At 39.1% G+C, this 21,794-nt stretch overlaps 2 protein-coding genes across 3 annotated transcripts; both read right to left on the bottom strand.

The window, feature by feature from the left end:
• Window positions 1-1,768: 1,768 nt before the first annotated feature.
• On the bottom strand, window positions 1,769-19,300 carry LOC133289870 (FRIGIDA-like protein 4a). 2 transcript variants are annotated; one of them, XM_061487891.1, is made up of 3 exons: window positions 18,385-19,300; window positions 2,629-2,816; window positions 1,769-2,514 (listed from the first exon to the last, which is right to left on the bottom strand). In XM_061487891.1, exons 1-3 carry the CDS (start codon window positions 19,193-19,195, stop codon window positions 1,933-1,935), a joined length of 1,581 nt encoding a protein of 526 aa, XP_061343875.1. In that variant the 5' UTR covers window positions 19,196-19,300; the 3' UTR covers window positions 1,769-1,932. The 2 variants fall into 2 exon arrangements, with proteins under 2 accessions (XP_061343875.1, XP_061343876.1); XM_061487892.1 differs by having other exon boundaries at window positions 2,629-2,804.
• A 1,948-nt stretch (window positions 19,301-21,248) lies between these two features.
• LOC133289840 (uncharacterized) lies at window positions 21,249-21,590 on the bottom strand. Its single transcript, XM_061487843.1, has one exon. It carries the CDS (start codon window positions 21,588-21,590, stop codon window positions 21,249-21,251), a length of 342 nt encoding a protein of 113 aa, XP_061343827.1.
• Window positions 21,591-21,794: the final 204 nt, after the last annotated feature.

The following is a 21,794-nucleotide window of genomic DNA, read 5'->3' as shown; positions in this document are numbered from 1 at the left end:
GGTTTTGTTGAAGAAACCCAGGCAACTTTCATGTGGATTTCCACTTGACCATGTTTGGTTCAACAGGTTTTGACCAAAATCCATCTATGTGAAATGTCTGGCTTTTTGAGAAAGATAGTAATTTGCACTGTTTAGAAACCCGATTTGAGGGTGGTTTTTTGAGAAAACCCAGGTAAAACACTGTTGACACATTTTTTGTCATATATTTCCCTGGTAAAATTTTGTCAAACCAAACTACTTTTTTTTTAACTTCCCCATCTATTCAACTTTTCCTATGGTACCTAGTAATTACATTTCTCTAGTATTCTTAAAATTTATCTTCAACCAAACGCCCCCTAAGGGAAAATTTCTCGTGGTTTCTTTAAAGGGATTTATTATTCTTATGTCACATAAGGTAGAATTTATCTCCTACACACACAAATTCAAGATGGGTCCCACTTTATTCTTTTTCTCTCTCTTCCTGAAAGTGGACCCCACCTGCACATATGAGTCTGTAGGAGATAATATTTATCTCCTACTACATGAGAAAACTATTACCCTTCTTTAAAATCACTTAAATTTCATGCTTTTTTATAGGATTTAAAACTTCTCTTGTAAATGGAAAAGTTAACTTCTCCTGCTATATAGACCCATAGAAATTTGAGTTGCATTAATTTAATTTTTCAAGTTTTTTGTAGTGGTGGATCTCGCGGGAATTTTGTGTCTACTGCAAGAATTGAACTTCTCCATTCGAGAAGTTTTAAACCCTTTTTTATATCATTTACTTCTCATAATTTTTTTTCATCCTATCCATTTTCTAATATTATTAAAAATTCAATTAAATTATCCATTTTGTCTCTTCTTGAGATAAAAATTTCATAACCCTTTATTTCATCCACACATATAAAAATTTCCTTGAATATATATATAAAAAATCCACGTATGTTTGTGAAAGTTCATGTCTTAATGACAACTGCTGTACTAAATATATCAATGGCATTTCTTTGCGATTAAAGATTAAAAGTACAAGGTATAACCTCAGATACCCCGATACACAATTTCCTCAGATACCCCGATACACAATTTTTTGGAAAAAATACGTGTCGAACACGTGTCTGATACGGACACACTCTGACACGTTCCGACACGTGGTCAATATCACGCGGTCAATTCTCCAACATGTTTTTTCGACACGCAGTCAACTCTTTTCGACACGCGATCAATGTTCTAACACGCATTCGACACGTTCCGACACGCATCAGACACTTTTTTTTTTACTCTTAATTTTATTTTACTAACTTAACATAAAAATAATAATTTATAAATCAATTTTTTTCTGTTATGAAATTTGACATTAAAAATTAACAAGATATGAAAAAAATTTATTTATATGAAATTTAAATATTTGATTGGTTATATGACTTATTATGAGCTGTTGTATGTATTAAATATAAATTATATTATATATATTAAAAATATTATTTAATATCAAAACGTGTCCCAACATGTCAAAATATGACATTTTTTAAAATTAACATGTGGACGTGTCGTGTGAATGTCGGTGCATAATACGATATAACTATAAGCATTTGTACTAATGCTTTAAGAAGCTACTACGGCTACACACTAGATGGGAAAATTAGAGAAAAGAAACATTAAAAAGAAAAAGGCGAGACGCACCTCAGACTAATAGCTCTGACGGTTTTACGGTATACACCCAAAAGAAGAAAAGGGACAATTATTTACTTTCAAACAGGAAAAGTAATCCACAAAAAATAAAAGGAACGAAATTTGGATTTGCATCACATACTTAAGTATTTGTAGAAATACATTACCAGGAACCTGTTTTATTTCCAAATTTGACAAGCACAAAACGATAAACAACAAAAATTAAAGTAGCACCGAAAGGAGACAACAGCCAGAAAAAGGATTGAAAGGGGGGGAAAAGAAAACTTATCCCCGGTAACTGGATTGATCTACTGTGTATGGAGGTTGATAAGATGGCGGAGCAGCATTCCCGTAATCATATACGTAGCTAGTCTGTCCTACATAAGAACCACTAGATCGATAACCAGACGGAGCCAAATTGTCAACAGGGAGTGAGTAGTGCTGTTGAGTTATCCCAGCTGGACTTTGAGTGTGGGCAGTTCCATAAGTTGCTGCATAAGGATTAGCAGTTGAACCATCGTATATAGTAGTCTGGCTGGGGTAGCTGTATGGTGCAGAATATCTTGCAGCAGGACTAGGCTGTAGAGAAGGTGCCAAGTTCCTGCGGCTGAAAGATGACGGGTATGTATTAAGTTTGGCTGATTTGGAGGGTCGGGAAGAAGTGGACGCACTACCTCGACTGCCACCCGATCCATAGGTTCGCTTTTTAGGTTTGCCTCCTGATGATGAACCCTTTTTCCTTTCAGCCTTTGTTTTCTCCAAATGGGCAGCCCGCTTCCTCAATTTTTCCAAGTTAAATTCAGATTCCATCTTGTGATCTTCTACACATTTCATTACAGCCTTAATGGAATTCAATTCAAATTCTTCCTGAAAAAAATGACAAACACGGAGAATTAGGAATTTGGTCCACCAAATGCAGGAGTATATTAACATAAACAGCAGCTTTTTTGAAACTGAATTAGAAAGGTAGTTTATCCAGACCGTTGCAGCCTGACTGTTTTTTCCCTCCTTCAATAAGGTAGCAACATGCCTTTTGTAGTTCCGAACATAGGACTTGAGCAGGTTGATAAGAGGAAATCTTTCAGTCAAACCAGATTCTGAAGCAAAATAAACAGCTTCTATCTCTTTGCCATTTTTAACTAGTTCATCTATAATATCTGCATAAAGCACTAGCTTTTAAAGTCTGCGTGAGTATGCATGGATTGGCCAAAAAATGAATCACATATCTAATAAAATGATACAATATCTAATGCATGAAGAAGTGTAAAATGATGATAAAAAGTGTCAAATAAATCAGAATCAAGGTAAAAACAGTATGTGATGACACAATCTGAATTTCTCATACTAGTTGATTTAGGCTATCTATCCTTCCTGCTTCTGCTTTATTATAGAGGAAAATTAACTCGGTTAAGCACCTACACCCCTACAAGGCTACGTGTAATGGAAAAATTGAGGTGGATTTCCAGAAATATAAGAAATCAAGACATTTGATGAGTGGTTGCAGAAAAGTAAGAATAGATATGTAGGAGGCTGTGGTCTCCTAACATGTGCCAACGAGCAGAAACAACATGAAAAAACTAATCAGAGGAGTGGCACGGAGAAATGCTCTCAAGTCACTAAAACCTATTCCCAAGGGAAGTAACAAGCAAATTTCTTTAAGAAAATAACTTGAATTCTAATAAGCTCCACTATATTTGAAAATTTTAATGACCCAAAATCCCATTTCCCAGTTCTAAATTTGCTCTCCATAATAATCCCTTGGGGTCTATCAGAATCTCCTTCCTTTAAAGCTAATGAATATGGGAATACCAATGTACTGAGGGATGTTAAAATAAGCTAAAATGCAAAGCACCCCTTTGACTATGACCATGTTCAGAAAACCCCCCTGTGCTTCTAAACTCTCCAACAAGACTACCCTAACTCTCAGTGCAGAACACCTTTCTTCATTTCCAACACCCTGCAGGCCATGGATGAACCCCATCTCCGCCTTCCATTGCCAACACTGCAAAGATCACCTTCCATTTGCCAACACTGCAAAGACAAGGTGGTTGTCACAATTGACGCCATTGCCACCAGAAGCCATCAACTCTGACAAAATGCAAGTTTATAGAGGAACGGCTGCAGAAAGGTGCATCCCACAGCAGAAGGGGCCAGGATGGGACCTTTGGAGGGGATATAGCACAGAGGCATTTCAGGCAGCCCTGACAACAGGTTGTCCTGCTGGTGGCGACAGGGGAGGAGCAGCGGTGTGAATCTTGAAGTACATTTTCAACTAAATCCAGCTAGTTCTTCTGCTCAATTTTTTATTTCCCCTATTGAAAAATAATGTACAAATTTTGGTTCACTAGTATGTTGGACAGTTCTGGTAGAATGAGTTTTGATAGAGCAGAACGGAAATTTAATTCAACCCTTTAAATATGTTTACAGTCTGAGACACAAGGCAAATGGACATTAAAAGAGTCAAGGCAGTTTCTGCCATGCGTGGGGGTTATGTTCCGTTACTTTCAGAAATGGGTAGAAGCAATTAGAGGAGAGAGAAAGTATGGTACAAATTTGTATTTAGTCTGGGTAATGTTTCAGGAAGGGCGCCTAGGATTGGTAATAAGGATTCTGCAGTTTTGATAGGATCACAGCATCAGATCCTGGACTGAAGGCAGATTCACAACCCATTCATAAGAAGTGGAGTGGCCCAATTCTAGTATATCAGAGGAGGAGTGAAAATAAAGGGGAGGGAATTAATGACATGTAATAATTGGTTATGAGTATGTTACGCGTGTTGGTTACATGAGCAAGTGAGGAGAGAGAATTAGTGGTAGTTTGTTATTCCATCGTTTATCATAGACTGAAGATTCCTTTAGGAGGTATTCATTGTTTACGTTCATTTCTACAGAGGTTGGAAGGGCTAATGGAGGGATCTCCATAGCTGGGAGCTTTGGCTATTTCGTTATTTCTGTAATCATTTGTCTCTTTTCAATTAATATACAAATTACTTTCTCTGTTACTGATAGAAGGAATTTAATCCTATCAAATTGGTGCTTTCATTGAGAGTTGAACTCTAGAGAGGAAGAACAGTTAGTGTATGCTCACCAGGATGACGTCTCAACGTGTAGATGTTCTCAATGCAAGAATGGCAGCAGTGGAGAATTCGTTGAAGTCGCAAGAAGCAATTCTCCGTTCCCATGATCAAACATCCAAGGCTCACTCCAATCAACTATCCGACCATTCTGTAAAGCTAGGTTCATTGGTCACCAGCGTTGCAGAAATCGCGAACAGCCTGCAAGCATTGCACGCTGAAGTTAAAAATGGGTTTTCAACGTAGCCAACCATCAACGGAAATTCCAACAGTGACTCTGGGGGAAGGTAGTGTGACGTCGAAGGAGAAGGAGGTGAACCAGAGTGATGACGAAGCTCCAACGAAAGTAATTAACAGTGAAACCCAACACGACGATTACCGGATTAAGGCGAAACGGATAGAACTTCCGGTGTTTACCGGAATTGATCCCGTAGGATGGGTTGCTAGAGCTGAAGCTTATTCTGCTGGACATGGCACACTTGTAACCATGCGCGTCCAATACGCCCAAATCTGCATGGAGGGTCCTTCATGGCATTGGTTCAAAGTGCTCAAAGAATCAGACGCTCAATTGGATTGGGAGCGATTTAAACACGCACTATTCGATCAATATGGAGGGTCATTTTGGCAATCCCTATGCCCAATTGAAGGGGCTGCTACACGGAGGTACGGTGGATGAATATGTGGAAGCTTTTGAAATGCTCTCAGCCCAGATTCCTCCAATGCCCGATGAGCAATACATGGGTCTGTTTATTGGTGGTCTCAAGGAAGAAATCAGACATGAAGTCCTCTCCCTAGAGCCACAGAACCGATACAAGCTGATATCCATGGCTAGGACAGTGGAGCGTAAGTTACAAGGTGGGAAGACGACGCAAGCGTCCCACGGCAACAACTTTAAGCGAGGGTTGGTATCAGTTCAGATCGGTTTGGGAGAGAGACCCACAACCAAACCAACAATAGGAGTAAACCCATCGAGGCCCAATAAGCCTGATGATAAAAAAATTGGGCCAAATTCAAGAGGGGTGCGCAATTTATCGTACCCAAAGATGGTGGATCGTCGGGCCAAGGGCCTCTGTTTTAAATGTGGGCAGCACTACAGCCCAACCCACCAATGTCCAGACAAACAACTGAGGTTATTAATTTGGGAAGAGGACGACGTTGTTGGGAAGTCAGAATCCCTAATTGCAGTAGAGGGGCAACACGACACTGAAGATTGGGAATTGGTTTGTAACAATGTCAACTACGAAGGCTTGATGACAGAGATGCTTCAAGCGAAGATGATGAAGGTAGAAGGAGAATTAGAGGGGTTCCCGATTTTGGTGTTGATCGATAGTGTGGCAAGTCACAACTTTATTACTACTGAGCTCGTGAATTCGTTGAATCTTCCAGTTAATAACACCAAGGAATTTACTGTTAGTCTAGGCAACGGTAGGAGGAGGACGTCAAAGGGGAGATCCACGGAGCTCAATCTACAGTTGGGTCAATACCAACTCAAGATAGGAGCATACCTACTGGAGTTGGGCGGAATCAATTCGATTTTGGGAATTGAATGGCTGGAAACCCTGGGCGAAGTGTGCCAGGATTGGAAGAAGACGATGCAATTTTCCTGTCAGGGTAGGAGGGTCAAGCTGAAGGGATATTAGATGCGTAAGGAGATACAACCCATGGCTTTGTAGGGGGCTGTTACACGGAATCGAGGCAGAAATCAAAGGGAAATCGGATGAATCAGTCATCTTACTGGGTTCGCATCTGACAGAGGAGCAACAGAGCGCTCTCACTCAGACACTCAACAAATTCCAGGATGTTTTCACTAAAAAACAGGGGTTGCCTCCTTTTCGAAAATACGATCATGCTAAATCTCCTTCCAGGAACTGGGCCTGTCAGTGTCCGGCCCTATCGATATGCTCACCATCACAAGGATGAGATTGAAAAACAAGTGAGAGAATTATTGCATGCAGGAGAGATCATACACAGTGTCAGTCCCTTCTCTAGCCCAGTAATACTAGTGAAGGAAAATGATGGCTCTTGGCGTATGTGTGTTGATTATAGAGCGCTCAACAAGGTCACTATTCCAGATAAGTATCCCATCCCTACCATTACTAAGTTATTAGATGAATTATATGGTTCAAGATACTTTCAAAGATTGATTTGAAGTCTGGGTTCCACCAAATTCGAGTTCGAAGTGAAGATACTCCCAAGACAGCATTTCGCACACATGATGGACATTACGAGTACCTCGTAATGCCTTTTGGTTTGACGAATGCAACATCAACATTTCAAGCTACCATGAATTCAATTTTCCGGGAGAAACTTCAACACTATGTATTGGTATTTTTTGACGATATCCTCATCCATAGTCCTTCATGGGAAGCTCACTTACTTCACTTGGCAGATGTTTTATTTTTGTTGCAGGAAAATCATCTGGTTGCTCAGAGAAAAAATGTAGTTTTGGAGAAACTTTTGTTGAATACTTGGGGCACATAATCTCGTTCGAAGGGGTAGCCATGGATCCCTCCAAAGTTCAAGCTGTGATTGACTGGCCCCAACCGATTAATGTCAAAGGAGTTCGAGGATTTTTAGGATTGACTGAATATTATCGCCGTTTCATCAAAGATTACGGCAAATTTGCGCAGCCTCTAACTGAATTAACCAAGAAGGATGGATTTGTTTGGAATGACGCATCCAAATTAGCTTTCGAAAGATTGAAAGAGCTTCTGACCACAGCCCCAGTCTTAGCACTTCCAGATTTCACCAAGGAATTTATCATCGACTGTGATGCCTCCAGGGTTGGTTTAGGAGTTGTATTGATGCAGGAGAAACAACCAATTGCGTATTTCAGCAAAGCTCTTGCCCCTAGGAATCTTGCCAAGTCAATCTATGAGAAGGAAATTATGGCTCTCGCACTTGGCATTCAACATTGGCGACCATATCTTTTGGGTCGTTCCTTTACTGTGTATACAGACCATAAAAGCTTGCGCCACTTACTTTCTCAGCGAATAACTACTTCTGACCAACATTGCTGATTATCTAAGCTGATGGGGTACCAATTTGAAGTTGTGTACAAACCTGGACCGGAGAATAAAGCAGCGGATGCCTTGTCCAGAATGATGGAGCCTGTTGAATTGGAGTTGTCTCAAATTGTATCTAGTCCTTATTGGCTATATTTAAGTATGGTGAAGAGCGAGTACAAAACTGATCCGTAGTTGCAAAACATTTTGGCAGCCTTGCAATCTGGCCAGAATGCCCCCTTCTGATTAATCCTTACATGGGGAACTCTTGTTTTACAAAGGGCGTATGGTCTTGTCTTCTACATCTTCTCTTATTCCTAGTTTGCTGCATGAGTTCCATTCCTCTCCTACAGGAGGACATTCAGGATTTACCAGAACCTACAAGCGTTTGGCTGGTGGAGTTTTCTGGAAAGGAATGCAGAAGCGTATTATGATGTTTGTGAGGTCATGTGATATTTGCCAAAGGAACAAACATCAAACCTTGTCCCCTGCTGGCTTGTTGCAGCCACTGCCAGTTCCACAACTCGTTTGGGAGGATGTTTCGATGGACTTTATCACGGGGTTACCCAAGTCTCAGGGATTTGAAGTTATCCTAGTTGTTGTGGATCGTTTGACAAAGTATGTCCATTTTATCCTTGTTAAACATCCATTTACTGCTAAGAGTGTTGCAGAATTATTTGTCAAAGAAGTGATACGCCTCCATGGGTTGCCCCGTTCTATTGTTAGTGATCGTGACCCTTTGTTTCTTAGTAATTTCTGGAAGGAACTATTCCGTTAACAAGGACCCGTCTTGAAGATGAGCACTTCTTATCATCCCCAAACAGACGGACAAACGGAAGTTGTTAATCGTTGCCTTGAAACATATCTGCGCTGTTTTGCATCAGAGCAGCCTAAATTATGGTCTTACTGGATCTCGTGGGCTGAATTCTGGTACAATACCTCCTACCATAGTTCCATTCATACCACTCCTTTCTTTGTTGTTTATGGTAGGCCTCCTCCCAACATTACTCATTATTTGATGGGTGAAACTCAAGTTGATGTTGTTGCGAAAGTGTTGTTCGATCGTGATGAGGCCCTGCGTCAATTAAAATACCATTTAATTCGTGCTTAAAATTCCATGAAAAAGCAAGTAGATGCTCATCGTCGAGATGTGACACTTGATGTAGGAGATTGGGTCTGTGAAGCTGAGGCCCCATAGACAAGTTTCTGTTTTAAAACGCATAAATCCAAAATTGGCTGCTCGTTTTTATGGTCCTTTTCAGGTGGCAGAAAAAATAGGGTTGTTGCTTATAAGTTGTTGCTTCCAGAGGGCTCACGCATACATCCGGTGTTCCATGTGTCTCAACTAAGAAAAGCCACGGGAACGGTTATAGTCGAGGGTAATCTACTACAACTCATCATCATGAACCAGAATCTGTGTTGGCAGTGCGCCATCTTAAGATTCAGAGCAGAATGCATGAGGAATGGTTGGTACTTTGGAAATCCAAACCAGTTGAGGAGTCCACGTGGGAGAAAGCAAGTGATATCAAGGGTCAATTTCCAAATTTTTGCCTTGAGGACAAGGCAGAGTCTATAGAGGCAGGTATTGATAGGATCACAGCAACAGATCCTGGACTGAAGGCAGATTCACAACCCATTCATAAGAAGTGGAGTGGCCAAATTCTAGTATATCAGAGGAGGAGTAAAAATAAAGGGGAGGGAATTAATGACGTGTAATAGTTGGTTATGAGTATGTTACGCGTGTTGGTTACATGAATAAGTGAAGAGAGAGAATTAGTGGTAGTTTGTTATTCCATCGTTTATAATAGACTGAAGATTCCTTTAGGAGGTATTCATTGTTTACGTTCATTTCTACAGAGGTAGGAAGGGCTCATGGAGGGATCTCCATAGCTGGGAGCTTTGGCTCTTTCGTTATTTCTGTAATCATTTGTCTCTTTTCAATTAATATACAAATTACTTCCTCTATTACTGATAAGAGGAATTTAATCCTATCAAGTTTGCAGAAGGCTTGGACAGATCCTCGAGTATAGGAAGTACTCTTGCTCTATGGTTGTACTTGTACCATTATTTCTCTGTTTTAATCTAGTATAATATCTCCTTCCTCTTAGATAGGAGAATCTTGTTCAATCGATTGGTGCTTTTATTGAAAGATACTCTAGACCATAGGGGAACTGTTTATGATCACAAGGATGACTACACAATGGATGGATGCACTTGATCAAAGATTGGCAACAGTAGAGGTTTCTCTCAAGACGCAAGAGGCTAGGTTTTGAAGCCATGATTCCACAATAAAGAGTAGTGTCGCATAACTTAAAGAACATTATGAGAAACTTCTTGCACTTGTGTCTAGCGTGGGTGAAATTACCAAGGCATTGGCAGCCATACACAGCAAAATCAAGGATGGTTTTAGTATAACAAGGGAATCCCTGATCATACTTTTTCCAGAACGTGATTAGGAGAAAATAGCAACTTTGAGTGGAGGTCAACACATTCCACAATCGAAGATTATCGTTTGTTTGCTAAGTGTGTTGAATTTCCAACATTCACAAGTTTTGATCCAGTAGGCTGGGTTGCAAGGGCTGAGGCTTATTTTGCCGTACATGGAACACCACTGGAGATATGGTTACAAGGGGATCCCAAATCCTTCTTTTTCAAGAACACGATCAAGAGGAGAAAATAGCAATTCTGAGCACGGGTCGACACATTTCACGATCGAGGTTTATCGTTTGTCTACTAAGCATGTTGAATTTCCAACGTTCATAGTTTCTGATCCGGTAGGTTGGGTTGCAAAGCTAAGGCTTATTTTGCTGTACAAGGAACACCACCGCAGATGCAACTACAGTTTGCCAAATAAACATGGAGGGATCCACTTAGCACTAGTTTAAGGTGACGAGAGAATCAGATCTATGCTTGAATGAGGAGAGGTTTAAGCATGCATTGTTTGATCGATATGGTAAGGCACATTTTGGGAACCCTTTTTCTTAGTTGAAAGTTCCAACACAAGCAGGGTTAGTGGATGAAGAACAATACATGGGTCTTCTCCTAAGTGGGTTGAAGGAAGAAATTTGATTAGACGTACTTACACTTAACCCTCCAAAAAAAAGGCCGACCCATGTAGTTTTTGAAAATTTGATTTTGGTTTGATTAGAACCCCAAAATCTGCAATTGGAGGCTGCGAACATAGTAGTTTTTGAAAATTTCCAACTTCAGTTTTCAACCATGTAAGCGGAGTGAAGGGTCTAGAATCAAGGGGAAATAGAAATTATGTTACAAAAATTGCGTCATTATAGCAAGGTAACTTCGAAAAGGGAATTAGAATTGGGACAAAACCAAAGGAAGAGTCAAAATCTGACTTATCAAGAACTCATGGATCGAAGAGCTAAAGGATTGTTTTAAATGTGGGCACAATTATAGTCAACGCATCAATGTCTAGATAAGCAATTGCACCTTTTGATAAGGGAGGAAGATGAAAAAGTTGGTAACTTGGATTCTCTGCTTGCTATAAAAGACACAATGGTGCCAGGAGAGGAAGAAATAGTGTGCAATTGAGTTGACTACCATGGGCTGTCCAATATAGAGGTCCTACGGTCTAAGAGTATCAAGATTGAAGGAAGTTTAGATGGATGTCCTATTCTTGTTTTACTAGATAGTGGGTCAAGTCACAATTTTGTGACATCCGAATTGGTGAATTCTTTATACTTACATGTGGAAGAAACCAAGATGTCAAGCATAAGTATAGGGGATGGCAGCAAACGATTTTCACATGGCCGATGTCCTAGGTTGCAACTTCTACTTGGAACCTACAAGGGGGAGATAGGGGCTTATATGTTGGATCGTGGAGGAGTTGATTTAATCCATGGGATGGAATGCCTAGAAACATTGGGAGAAGGTACACATGATTGAAAAAATAAAATACCTTGTTGCCAACAACAGAATCGAAGAGTGGTGTTGATGGGATATCAATTATAGGAATTTAATCAAGAGCTCGCCTTGCAACAAATTTTATAGGGAGCGATCATGATGATATGCATCCTTTGGGAGATTACTTAAATTATTCCATGCAAAATAAGTTATCGCCAATGCAACAACAATTGATGGCGTTGTTGGAGCAATTCTTATCGATTTTTAAGGAGCCTTAAGAACTTCCCCAGCAAAGAGATCATGATCACTCCATCAATCTATAACTCGGATCTAGACCAGTATTTGTACAGCCATATAGGTATGCCCACCACCACAAAGATGAATTTGAGAAGGAAGTACATTCTATGTTGCAAGAGGGAATCATTAAACATAGCACTAGTCCTTTCTCTAGTCCCGTTACACTTGTAGAAAAGAAAAATGGATCTTAGAGAATCTACGTGGATTATAGAACTCTTAATAAGGCAATCATTACAAATGAATATCCTATTTCTATACAATTACTAAGCTATTGGATGGGTTGCATGGAGCCAACTATTTTTCCAAGATAGATCTCAAATCTGGATTTCATCAAATTCGACTTAGGGAAGAAGATACTCCAAAAGCTACATTTCACATACATGATGGCCATTGTGAGTATTTGGTGATGCAATTCGAACATAGGAATGAAAACGGGTCTAACCCTCCACCATGCTTATAGCTTTTCTCCACTCCGTCCTAAGACACACCGTTTGCTAATCTATATCCCACTCCATTAGGTCTTGTTTTACTATATTCCCCTAAATAAGTTTCGGTCTACCTCTACCTCTCTTTATGTCAAGCTCTTGGTAACAAACTTTTATTCTAACGGGAACATCTGGGGGCCTTCTCATTATGTGCCCAAACTACCTTAATCTATGTTCTTTCATCTTTTCTGCCACCGATACTACTGCTACCTTTCGTCGAATATCTTCATTTCTTATTTTATCCATCATCGTATAACTACACATCCACCTTAACATCCTCATTTCCGCTACTCTCATTTTATGCTCATGTTGCCTATACGCTGGCCAACATTCAGCTCCATATAACATAGCAAGCCTTACTGTTGTACTATAGATTTTTTTTTAGCTTAAGGGGAATTTTGCGGTCACACAAAAACCCAGATGTACTACGACATTTCATCCACCTTGCTCTGATTCTATGATTTATATCCTCATCAATCTCTCCACCTTTTTGCAAAACTGATCCCAGATATCTGAAAGCATCTTTCTTGGATATCTCTTGTCCAAGTAGATGCAAGGAATCAGAGGTATTAATAGAGAGCAGAATGAAATTTAATTCAACCCTTTAAATATGTTTACAGTAGGAGACACAAGGCAAAGGGGAATTAAAAGAGTCAAGACAATTTCTGACAGTTACTGCCATGTGTGGGAGTTATGTTTTGTTACTTTCAGAAATGGTAGGAGCAGTTAGAGAAGAGAGAAAGTATGGTACTGGTTTATATTTAGTGTGGGTGACGCTTTAGGAAGGGGGGCTAGGTCCGCTAGGATTGGTAATAAGGATTCTGCACTTTGCAGAAAGCTCGGGGAAATCCTCTGAGTTTAGCAAGCATTCTTGCTCTTTGGTTTGTATCGTTATGATAGGATACCACCCTTAAACCACCTCTAAAGGTATATTCTAGAAGAAGCTGAGTCAGCAAGGCAGTTAGAAGCAAATATGAGTGGAAGGCAATTCTGTTAGTGTCACACGTGAGAAGCAACACTGGAATGAAGGGAAAGAATTAGTATAAATAGGAAAGAGTATAAGGATGGAAGTATCTTTGGGACTTGGAACTTTGGGCACCTCTTTGGTGATTGGGAGAGTCTAGAGCCTCTATAATTGCTCTAGAATTATCTTACAGTATTTCCCTTTCAGTTATAGCATTTTCAGTTCATTGTATTTTCCTTTTCTTGTTAAATTGTCTCTGAGTTGTTATCTTTTTCATATTATAATACAGATATAGATACAACAATATACAGATCTGTGTTCCTTTTCCATAATCCATTGTATGTTAGATTTATTTTCTGGTTGGTCTGTATCAATAGGTATCATAGGATACCACCCTTAAACCACCTCTAAAGGTATATTCTAGAAGAAGCTGAGTCAGCAAGGCAGTTAGAAGCAAATATGAGTGGAAGGCAATTCTGTTAGTGTCACACGTGAGAAGCAACACTGGAATGAAGGGAAAGAATTAGTATAAATAGGAAAGAGTATAAGGATGGAAGTATCTTTGGGACTTGGAACTTTGGGCACCTCTTTGGTGATTGGGAGAGTCTAGAGCCTCTATAATTGCTCTAGAATTATCTTACAGTATTTCCCTTTCAGTTATAGCATTTTCAGTTCATTGTATTTTCCTTTTCTTGTTAAATTGTCTCTGAGTTGTTATCTTTTTCATATTATAATACAGATATAGATACAACAATATACAGATCTGTGTTCCTTTTCCATAATCCATTGTATGTTAGATTTATTTTCTGGTTGGTCTGTATCAATAGGTATCATAGGATACCACCCTTAAACCACCTCTAAAGGTATATTCTAGAAGAAGCTGAGTCAGCAAGGCAGTTAGAAGCAAATATGAGTGGAAGGCAATTCTGTTAGTGTCACACGTGAGAAGCAACACTGGAATGAAGGGAAAGAATTAGTATAAATAGGAAAGAGTATAAGGATGGAAGTATCTTTGGGACTTGGAACTTTGGGCACCTCTTTGGTGATTGGGAGAGTCTAGAGCCTCTATAATTGCTCTAGAATTATCTTACAGTATTTCCCTTTCAGGCATTTTCAGTTCATTGTATTTTCCTTTTCTTGTTAAATTGTCTCTGAGTTGTTATCTTTTTCATATTATAATACAGATATAGATACAACAATATATAGATCTGTGTTCCTTTTCCAAATCCATTGTATGTTAGATTTATTTTCTGGTTGGTCTGTATCAATTGGTATCAGAGCTCCGATCTAGGAGCTGTGGTATCAGAAAAAAAAAGAAAAAAGAAAAAAAAAATGGAGAATCAATTTCTTAGAATGAAGATCCCTGTGTTTTCTGGTGAAGAAGATGTTTATGAATGGTTAAATTGGATAGAGTGGTATTTTCGCAAGAATGGTAAATCAGAAGTTGTGTGGCTGTCAGCAGTGAGAATAGCGTTGCGGGGAGAAGCTTGGGACTGGTACTTTTGGTAGAAGCTTGAAACGAAGGAATTTACATGGTCGCAATTCCGAGCAGATATAGTCGAACATTTTCTGCCGTTTGTTGAGATGGAGAATGATGTAGAAGTAAAAGATCTAACAGAAGAAAAAGAAGGGATGGAAAACAACGAAATAATTTTAAGAATGGAAAGCTCTATAAGTCCAACCACATCGTTAGTGGTACCAGAAATAGAGGTTGAGGCTCAATCAAAGGAAGAAACGGAAGCCAAGGAAGAAATGACAAACCAACCGGAGATCTGTTTGGAAGATGAGAAAGTGAAAATGGAGCCGCCAAAACCAGAAATTATGGAAGGAAGAGAGAAGATAGAGACCGTGGAAGGGGTACAAGCTCTGAAGCAGAAAACAGAGGCTATTATGGAGAAAAATACAATCGAGGAGGAAGTCGAAATTAAAAAGGAGAAGAAAAATCAGGGGGAATTCATGGCAGTAAATGAAAAACAAATCCTCAGTTTCGCGACAAAGGAGAATGGAAAGGAGAGCAAAGAGATCCAAGGAACCCTCAGGTATGCAAAACCTGAATCCTTGAAACTGGAGACGACACAACCTATAGCGAAGGTGGCCACACCTCCTCTATTACCAGACCCCTCGAACCAGAACTTTACAGGGGAACATGAATTTTCGGGGCGAAGCCATGAAGGGTATCAGCTTAGATCAGGTGAGAAATTGGGAGAGGTGCAAAGTAGGTCAAGAAGTGACTTAGAGACATTGGGCCAAGTTGAAGACCTGAAAAGTCAGGCCCAGTTTCACCTCAAAACATCTCCAACCCAAACCAATGGTATTTGTATTTTATTTGGAGGTTGGGCTTATGAGCCCAAAGATGTAGATCTGCCCCAAGAAACAAACTCATATGATGATACAATAAAAAACAGTGCGTACGATAAGGTGGATTCCAGAACCAAGGTGTCGAAATATAAAATGTTTGTTACTGGAAACGGCACGAAATTACTTGAAGCAGTCAGTGATGTCCACCAAGCTCATGCCAACCAGGAGGAATTTTTTAAATCACAAAAGAAACAAACAGAATGGATCGGAAACATTTGCTTTGATGTTCTACCTGGTGTTTTGTTCAATATCCACAGTGTTGTAACCTGCAAGGATAAATATGGCGCTATTCCTGGAAAATACAGCCTTAAGGTCAAACATAGTTCCCCTGAATCAGCGAACTTGGAAGATAATTGTTGCTGGGAGCAGAACTTCATGGATGTAAACATTGGAGTTGAGGACTTTGAAGGAATTTTTTTTGTTCAAGAGGGCTATTGGGTCAATGTTATCTCCACTCATGATGTTAATCTTAGCATGACTCGACCGGATGGGTCAACTGCGCATTTGAAGATTCAACAAGGTTCCCAGTATTTTTGTGCAAAATACGTTGGAATATTTGAATTTATTTTTGACTCAGGTAGCTGCATGGAGCCTTGGGATTTTCGCGGCCTGCTTGACTGCAAGAAACCGGCTTTGACGGTATATTATGCTTCTACCTTGTGTTCATGTTGTTCGCAAATTCTTCCTAGACAAATGAGGGCACGAGCAAAACAAGAATGGGTGTCAATCATGTCCATTGCTTTATTTTGCCTATCGATATCTGCAGATTATATTGCTCTTGAGGTGTTTGATAAAATACCTGCAAGAAGTGGGATTACAAAAGCAATTGTGCGGTTTGGTAAGGAAAACAGAGCACAAGGGCTTTTTGATTTAATGGAGGAGCTGAAATTAGCAATACAAACACCTGGGCAGCAATGGTGCGAGTTGAAAATTTCTCCAATGATTGATGTATTATGGGGTAAGATGATTTATACACGACAGCTGCAATCTCAAGGGATGATAAAATTGACGCCATCCAAGGAGAAAATGCTCCAAAAGGAAATATTAAATGCTGGTTCACTTCGAGGATTACTCGAACAAGGTAATGCATTTGAGGTCCATGGAGAATTTATTGATTTTGTTGACATGGATCATTGGGACTGTAGCTGTAAGGGATGGCAACTAACTGGATTTGCTCGCTGTAAATGCAAGGGTTGTAATTGCACGGGACTTGGCCACAAAGAAGGGCAATGGGATCCCGGTATTTTCTTACACATCAGTTGGTCCCTATATTTTAAGCAGTGGGACCCGGGGGGGTCTTAGTTGACTGAACTGCACCTTGAGGACAAGGTGCTTAAAAGGGGGGGAGTATTGATAGGATACCACCCTTAAACCACCTCTAAAGGTATATTCTAGAAGAAGCTGAGTCAGCAAGGCAGTTAGAAGCAAATATGAGTGGAAGGCAATTCTGTTAGTGTCACACGTGAGAAGCAACACTGGAATGAAGGGAAAGAATTAGTATAAATAGGAAAGAGTATAAGGATGGAAGTATCTTTGGGACTTGGAACTTTGGGCACCTCTTTGGTGATTGGGAGAGTCTAGAGCCTCTATAATTGCTCTAGAATTATCTTACAGTATTTCCCTTTCAGTTATAGCATTTTCAGTTCATTGTATTTTCCTTTTCTTGTTAAATTGTCTCTGAGTTGTTATCTTTTTCATATTATAATACAGATATAGATACAACAATATACAGATCTGTGTTCCTTTTCCATAATCCATTGTATGTTAGATTTATTTTCTGGTTGGTCTGTATCACGTTATTTCTCCGTTTCAATCTAATAAAATATCTACTTCCTCTTAGATAGGACAATCTCATTCTATCAAGGTGATGGGGTAATTAGAAGTGTAAATTTGTTTTGGCTTTGAAAAAATTATGCTTGGCTTGCATATGTGGCTTTATGCAGGATGAAGTTAATTTTATTTAGTCTGCATAATGTTTAACATATTTGACCACTGATTATAAAACTAAACCACAGGTTTGAAAATAGATGACACGGGTGAAAAGGGGATGAAATCCATAGGTTACCACTTACCACTAGGGAGCAAAACAAAAATCAGGGAGCCTGGATTTGTTTCAGATACAAATAGGGGTGCGACGGATACATTCCCTAACATGAGTTACTCCCCCCCCCCCCCCAACCACCACTATTTGTACAAAAAAGTAAAAAAGTGTCACCAGAGGCAGAGGTAAATCTTAAAATGTTACTTGATCAGACAATAAATAACTGATTATATTAGGTATAAGGATATGTAGAAGATATGGCAAGATTATATCTTATAGTTTATGGTATCTTAGAAGATATCTCTCGGATTAGTTTCCCTATTTCCTTAATAAAAAGATATAGAACAATCAGCCTCGTAACTACTAGAACAAAAAATAGAAAAATAAAATAAAATCAAAGAGTGCAACTATTTCATAAATGTGTTAAAAAAAAACCAGCAAGTAATGAAAGGAAACTACATATGACCAATGTCATCACGGTAGAAGTTCCATCAACCAAAAATTGTATGCGGCAAGCTCAATATGGAAGGCAATACGTGCAAATCTAACAGTACAAGAAAAGCATTTAAAAGATTCCAAGTCCAGCAATCAAGTATAACAAGCATCCAAAAACAAAACAGACATGCAGATACAATGTCATAGAAAACACGAACCTATCATCTTGTCTCCGAATTCTAAATTAGCAGCAATCTTAGCCATGTCCCTCCTGGAAGCAAACTCCATCACCTGCTTCCTTAAATACTCCTGATCAAACCTGTACCACAACCCAAAACACACAACCATCTGCAGAAACATCACCATTTCCGCTGCACCAACTTCACCGTCGAGTTGCTCCTTCCACAACTCCACAAGACCATCTGCTCTCTCAACAATCCTTCTTGAAAATATCCGCGATTCCGAAAACAGCGCCTGAACCAGAAGCCCACACGCCCATCTCTTATCCGTAACACCAGACTTTGACAATTTGCTATTCAGAAACTCTTCAACCGCGTCCAGCACTAGCCTCGGAGAGTCCACCGCCTCCTCTAACGCCGGCACTATCTCCGCCCTCAGCGACGCCGATTCTTTACGCTTCGAAACGATGAACCGCAACAACGCCGAGGAATCCATCTTCCGCAACAAGGATTTCAAGATGGATGCCAATTCGAGATTCCCCGGAACGGGCTTTTGGAGCTCGGCGAGAGCCGCTTCCTTCTGCTCCTCAATGCGCGCGGCGGCGAAGGACTCGCGCTCTGGGATGGAGTTTTCACGTTGGTGGAGGGATTCTAGGGTTTCCCTGTGGCGAGATTCAAGGGATTGAAACTTGGAATCGATCAATTGGGATTTTTGGGTGACAGAGTCTTGGAGGGAAGAGAAATGTTTGGAGATGGTGGTGAATAGGTTGGTGCACGTGGCTAGGATGCTCTTGTGAGCTTCGAGTTCGTTGAAGAATTGGTTCACCCTGTCTGAGGATGTTGTTGCCATTTTTGAGTGTTAGTACTGACTGTATGGTTCTCAAACGAAAACGATAAATCCTAATAAACCATTCAGAAGAAGAAAAAGAAGAGCTTGCGTTGCTTTTAGTTACAGATTCCCACACAAGTTTTTTTTTTTAATTGGTAAATGCTGTTTAACGAGATGTGAGAAGAACATGGATGATAATGAATAATGATGAGTAAACAGCGGCGTCGTTTCACTAAAAATGATATTGTATGTTATCAAAAAAAAAAAAAAAATGATATTGTACTGTTAAAATGGGCCCAATCTGTTATCAACCAAAATCAAGGCCAACTCTAACGGGCTGGGCTGCATATATAATGTTAGCTTCAGTTTTATTTTTTTGGTAGAAAAATATTTTACAAGCCTAACGAGGACTTACAGATGATTTATTAACAAAAGATTACCGATGAGAATTAGAACCCAAATCCTTTTAATTTGTTCATGTTTTAAATTTGTTAATTTGAAAATATTCAGAGTAAGTGCTTAAAAAATACACAGGATATCAAATTGATCATAAGATTCTCTATATCAATTTGATCCATAGTAGTATAAAAATAATAATTAATTAAAACATCAAGTTGATAAGGAATTAATATGCATTGCATGATTAAATAAGTGTCCATTTCAAACATTGAAAGACCACTTTATTGTTCAAAATCTTTAAAGAACAACTTAATAATTTATTTACATTTGGAAGACTAATTTGATTGTGCACTTAAATATTTATATATTAGATGTTTCACACTCAATATCCATTATTACTCTGTAGTCTAGAATATTTTTTGAGAAATGTAATTTTTCGATGGAGTAAGCTATGAATGTTGATTATAACTTATGAGGGTTTTAAATTGTGACCATATAAGAAACATATGGTTAATGTTTTGTCAACACAATGGAGTTAATATCCCGATTTGAATTTACAGCCTTTCTACTCAATTCTCAGCTATCCTCGAATTACTTGAGCTATAACAGGTAACACTACTTAAAGTCAAATCGTACTTCACAATATGAGGAAGATTGTTGATCCGTACAACTTAAAAGTGTTAGCGTTCAAAAATAAAATGAATAAATTAAAGAAAAATTTATTGTATAACAGTTACTTATCCTGCTTCATACTCTAGAGAAAACACTCTCTGAATTTTCCATGTTAAGTTTACTGCTTCAAATGAAACAAGGCTGAAAGTTGGGCAGTGTGTACTCGGATAGTTTAGGTGTTATTTTGTTAGAGGCTAAATTTTTCTGTTTGTTAGTATTGTTGAGAAAAGGAACGAAGAAAGAGAGATAATGCCTCTTGGCAGGTTCGCTACAGCCGATGGCTTTTCTAGCTTCTTCAAAGATAAGATAAACCTAATGACAATGACTTCCTTTTTGGCTTATTTGGAGTGTTTCCACAAGCAACGTAATTGACTTTTTGGCTTGCAGCATATTAATTGATTACTTTGTTTCAGGCTCCTATTTTTTTTTTCTTTGATCAATCAACAAAAGGTGAAAATAGAGGATGAACACCACCAAAGTCCCTACCCATAACACCAAACTGCAGTGCAGATAGACTAATTAGCGTTCTTCATTGGTGTGCTCAACCATAACACCTAGATCTCATCGAGGAAATAAACCAAAACATGAGATGGGCAGATATATTCTTTACTTCTTGAAGGAGAAATCTTGTTACCCTTTTTCCCAGAACTGTCTTCTCTCTCTCTCTCTCTCTTAATCCTACCATGTGGTCGTGTAAATACAGAAACTAACGCAAATTTGAAGAACACCAATCATATTAACTTATACCATGTGGTCGTGTAAAGACAGAAACTAACGCAAATTTGAAGAACACCAACCATATTAACTTTTACCATGCAAGGCACATATTCACAAATGTTCTAAGTATGCATTGAAGCCAGTGAAAGCAATTTCACATACAAAGAGAAGAACCAAGCCAGGGGTTGAAGGAAAATGAAAAAAAGAAGAAGATAAAAAGATAAAAAGAAAGAAAGAGATACAGAGATAACTGTGGCATTTAGCATTGTAAAGAGATTGTAGAGTCTCAAATTTCCTTAGTCTTGCCTTTAAGTACCTCTTTCTTTACAAGTACTCTAGAAGGATCAGCAAAACGAACAGAGAAAGATCTAGACAGATTCTCTGGTTCTTCAAGCGCAGTCCCTTGATCAAAATTCTGAGAGTAAGTATATGGATCATAAGGGACCTGCAAGGGTGATGCACACACAAAAAGCTTCTTCTTCTCTTTCTTGAGCTTCATCCACAACATTTTCCACCTCAACTTAGGTGATCCGGTGGCTGATAGACAGTTTACGTGCTCAATCTCATTGCAACCCAATTGGATGGTTCTAGTTCTATTGCCAGAATTACAGCAACTTTTGATATCCATGGCTGCACTAGAACAAAGATTTCAGCTGCTTGAACCCAGGATGCTCAAAGCCACACGGCAGTGTGTGTAAAGAAGCACCATGAGAAGTGACAAAACTTGGAATATAAACGCATAGTATTGGAGCTGAAACAAGAGTGGATTGGCTATACTCTAGGAATTTTGTTTATTCTTTTTCAGCTTCACTTGTCAAAGTAAAAGCTAATC

Source organism: Gastrolobium bilobum, unplaced genomic scaffold (assembly GCF_033153095.1).
Source record: "Gastrolobium bilobum isolate Gb01-03AN ecotype WA unplaced genomic scaffold, APGP_CSIRO_Gbil_v1 utg4848, whole genome shotgun sequence".
Lineage (NCBI taxonomy): Eukaryota > Viridiplantae > Streptophyta > Magnoliopsida > Fabales > Fabaceae > Gastrolobium > Gastrolobium bilobum.
The sequence above is the reverse complement of the archived record's forward strand: the minus strand, read 5'-3'. Positions and strand labels throughout refer to the sequence as shown.

Bases quoted from the DNA above. Each gene is read 5' to 3' on its own strand.
- LOC133289870 (XM_061487891.1), bottom strand. From the start codon at position 19,195: ATGGCAACAACATCCTCAGACAGGGTGAACCAATTCTTCAACGAACTC. The intron at 2,817-18,384 runs GTTCGTGTTTTC...TTTAAAAGCTAG, and splicing joins ATTCGGAGACAAGATGATAG to TGCTTTATGCAGATATTATA. The intron at 2,515-2,628 runs GTCTGGATAAAC...CATTTTTTTCAG, and splicing joins AAAACAGTCAGGCTGCAACG to GAAGAATTTGAATTGAATTC.
- LOC133289840 (XM_061487843.1), bottom strand. From the start codon at position 21,590: ATGGATATCAAAAGTTGCTGTAATTCTGGCAATAGAACTAGAACCATC.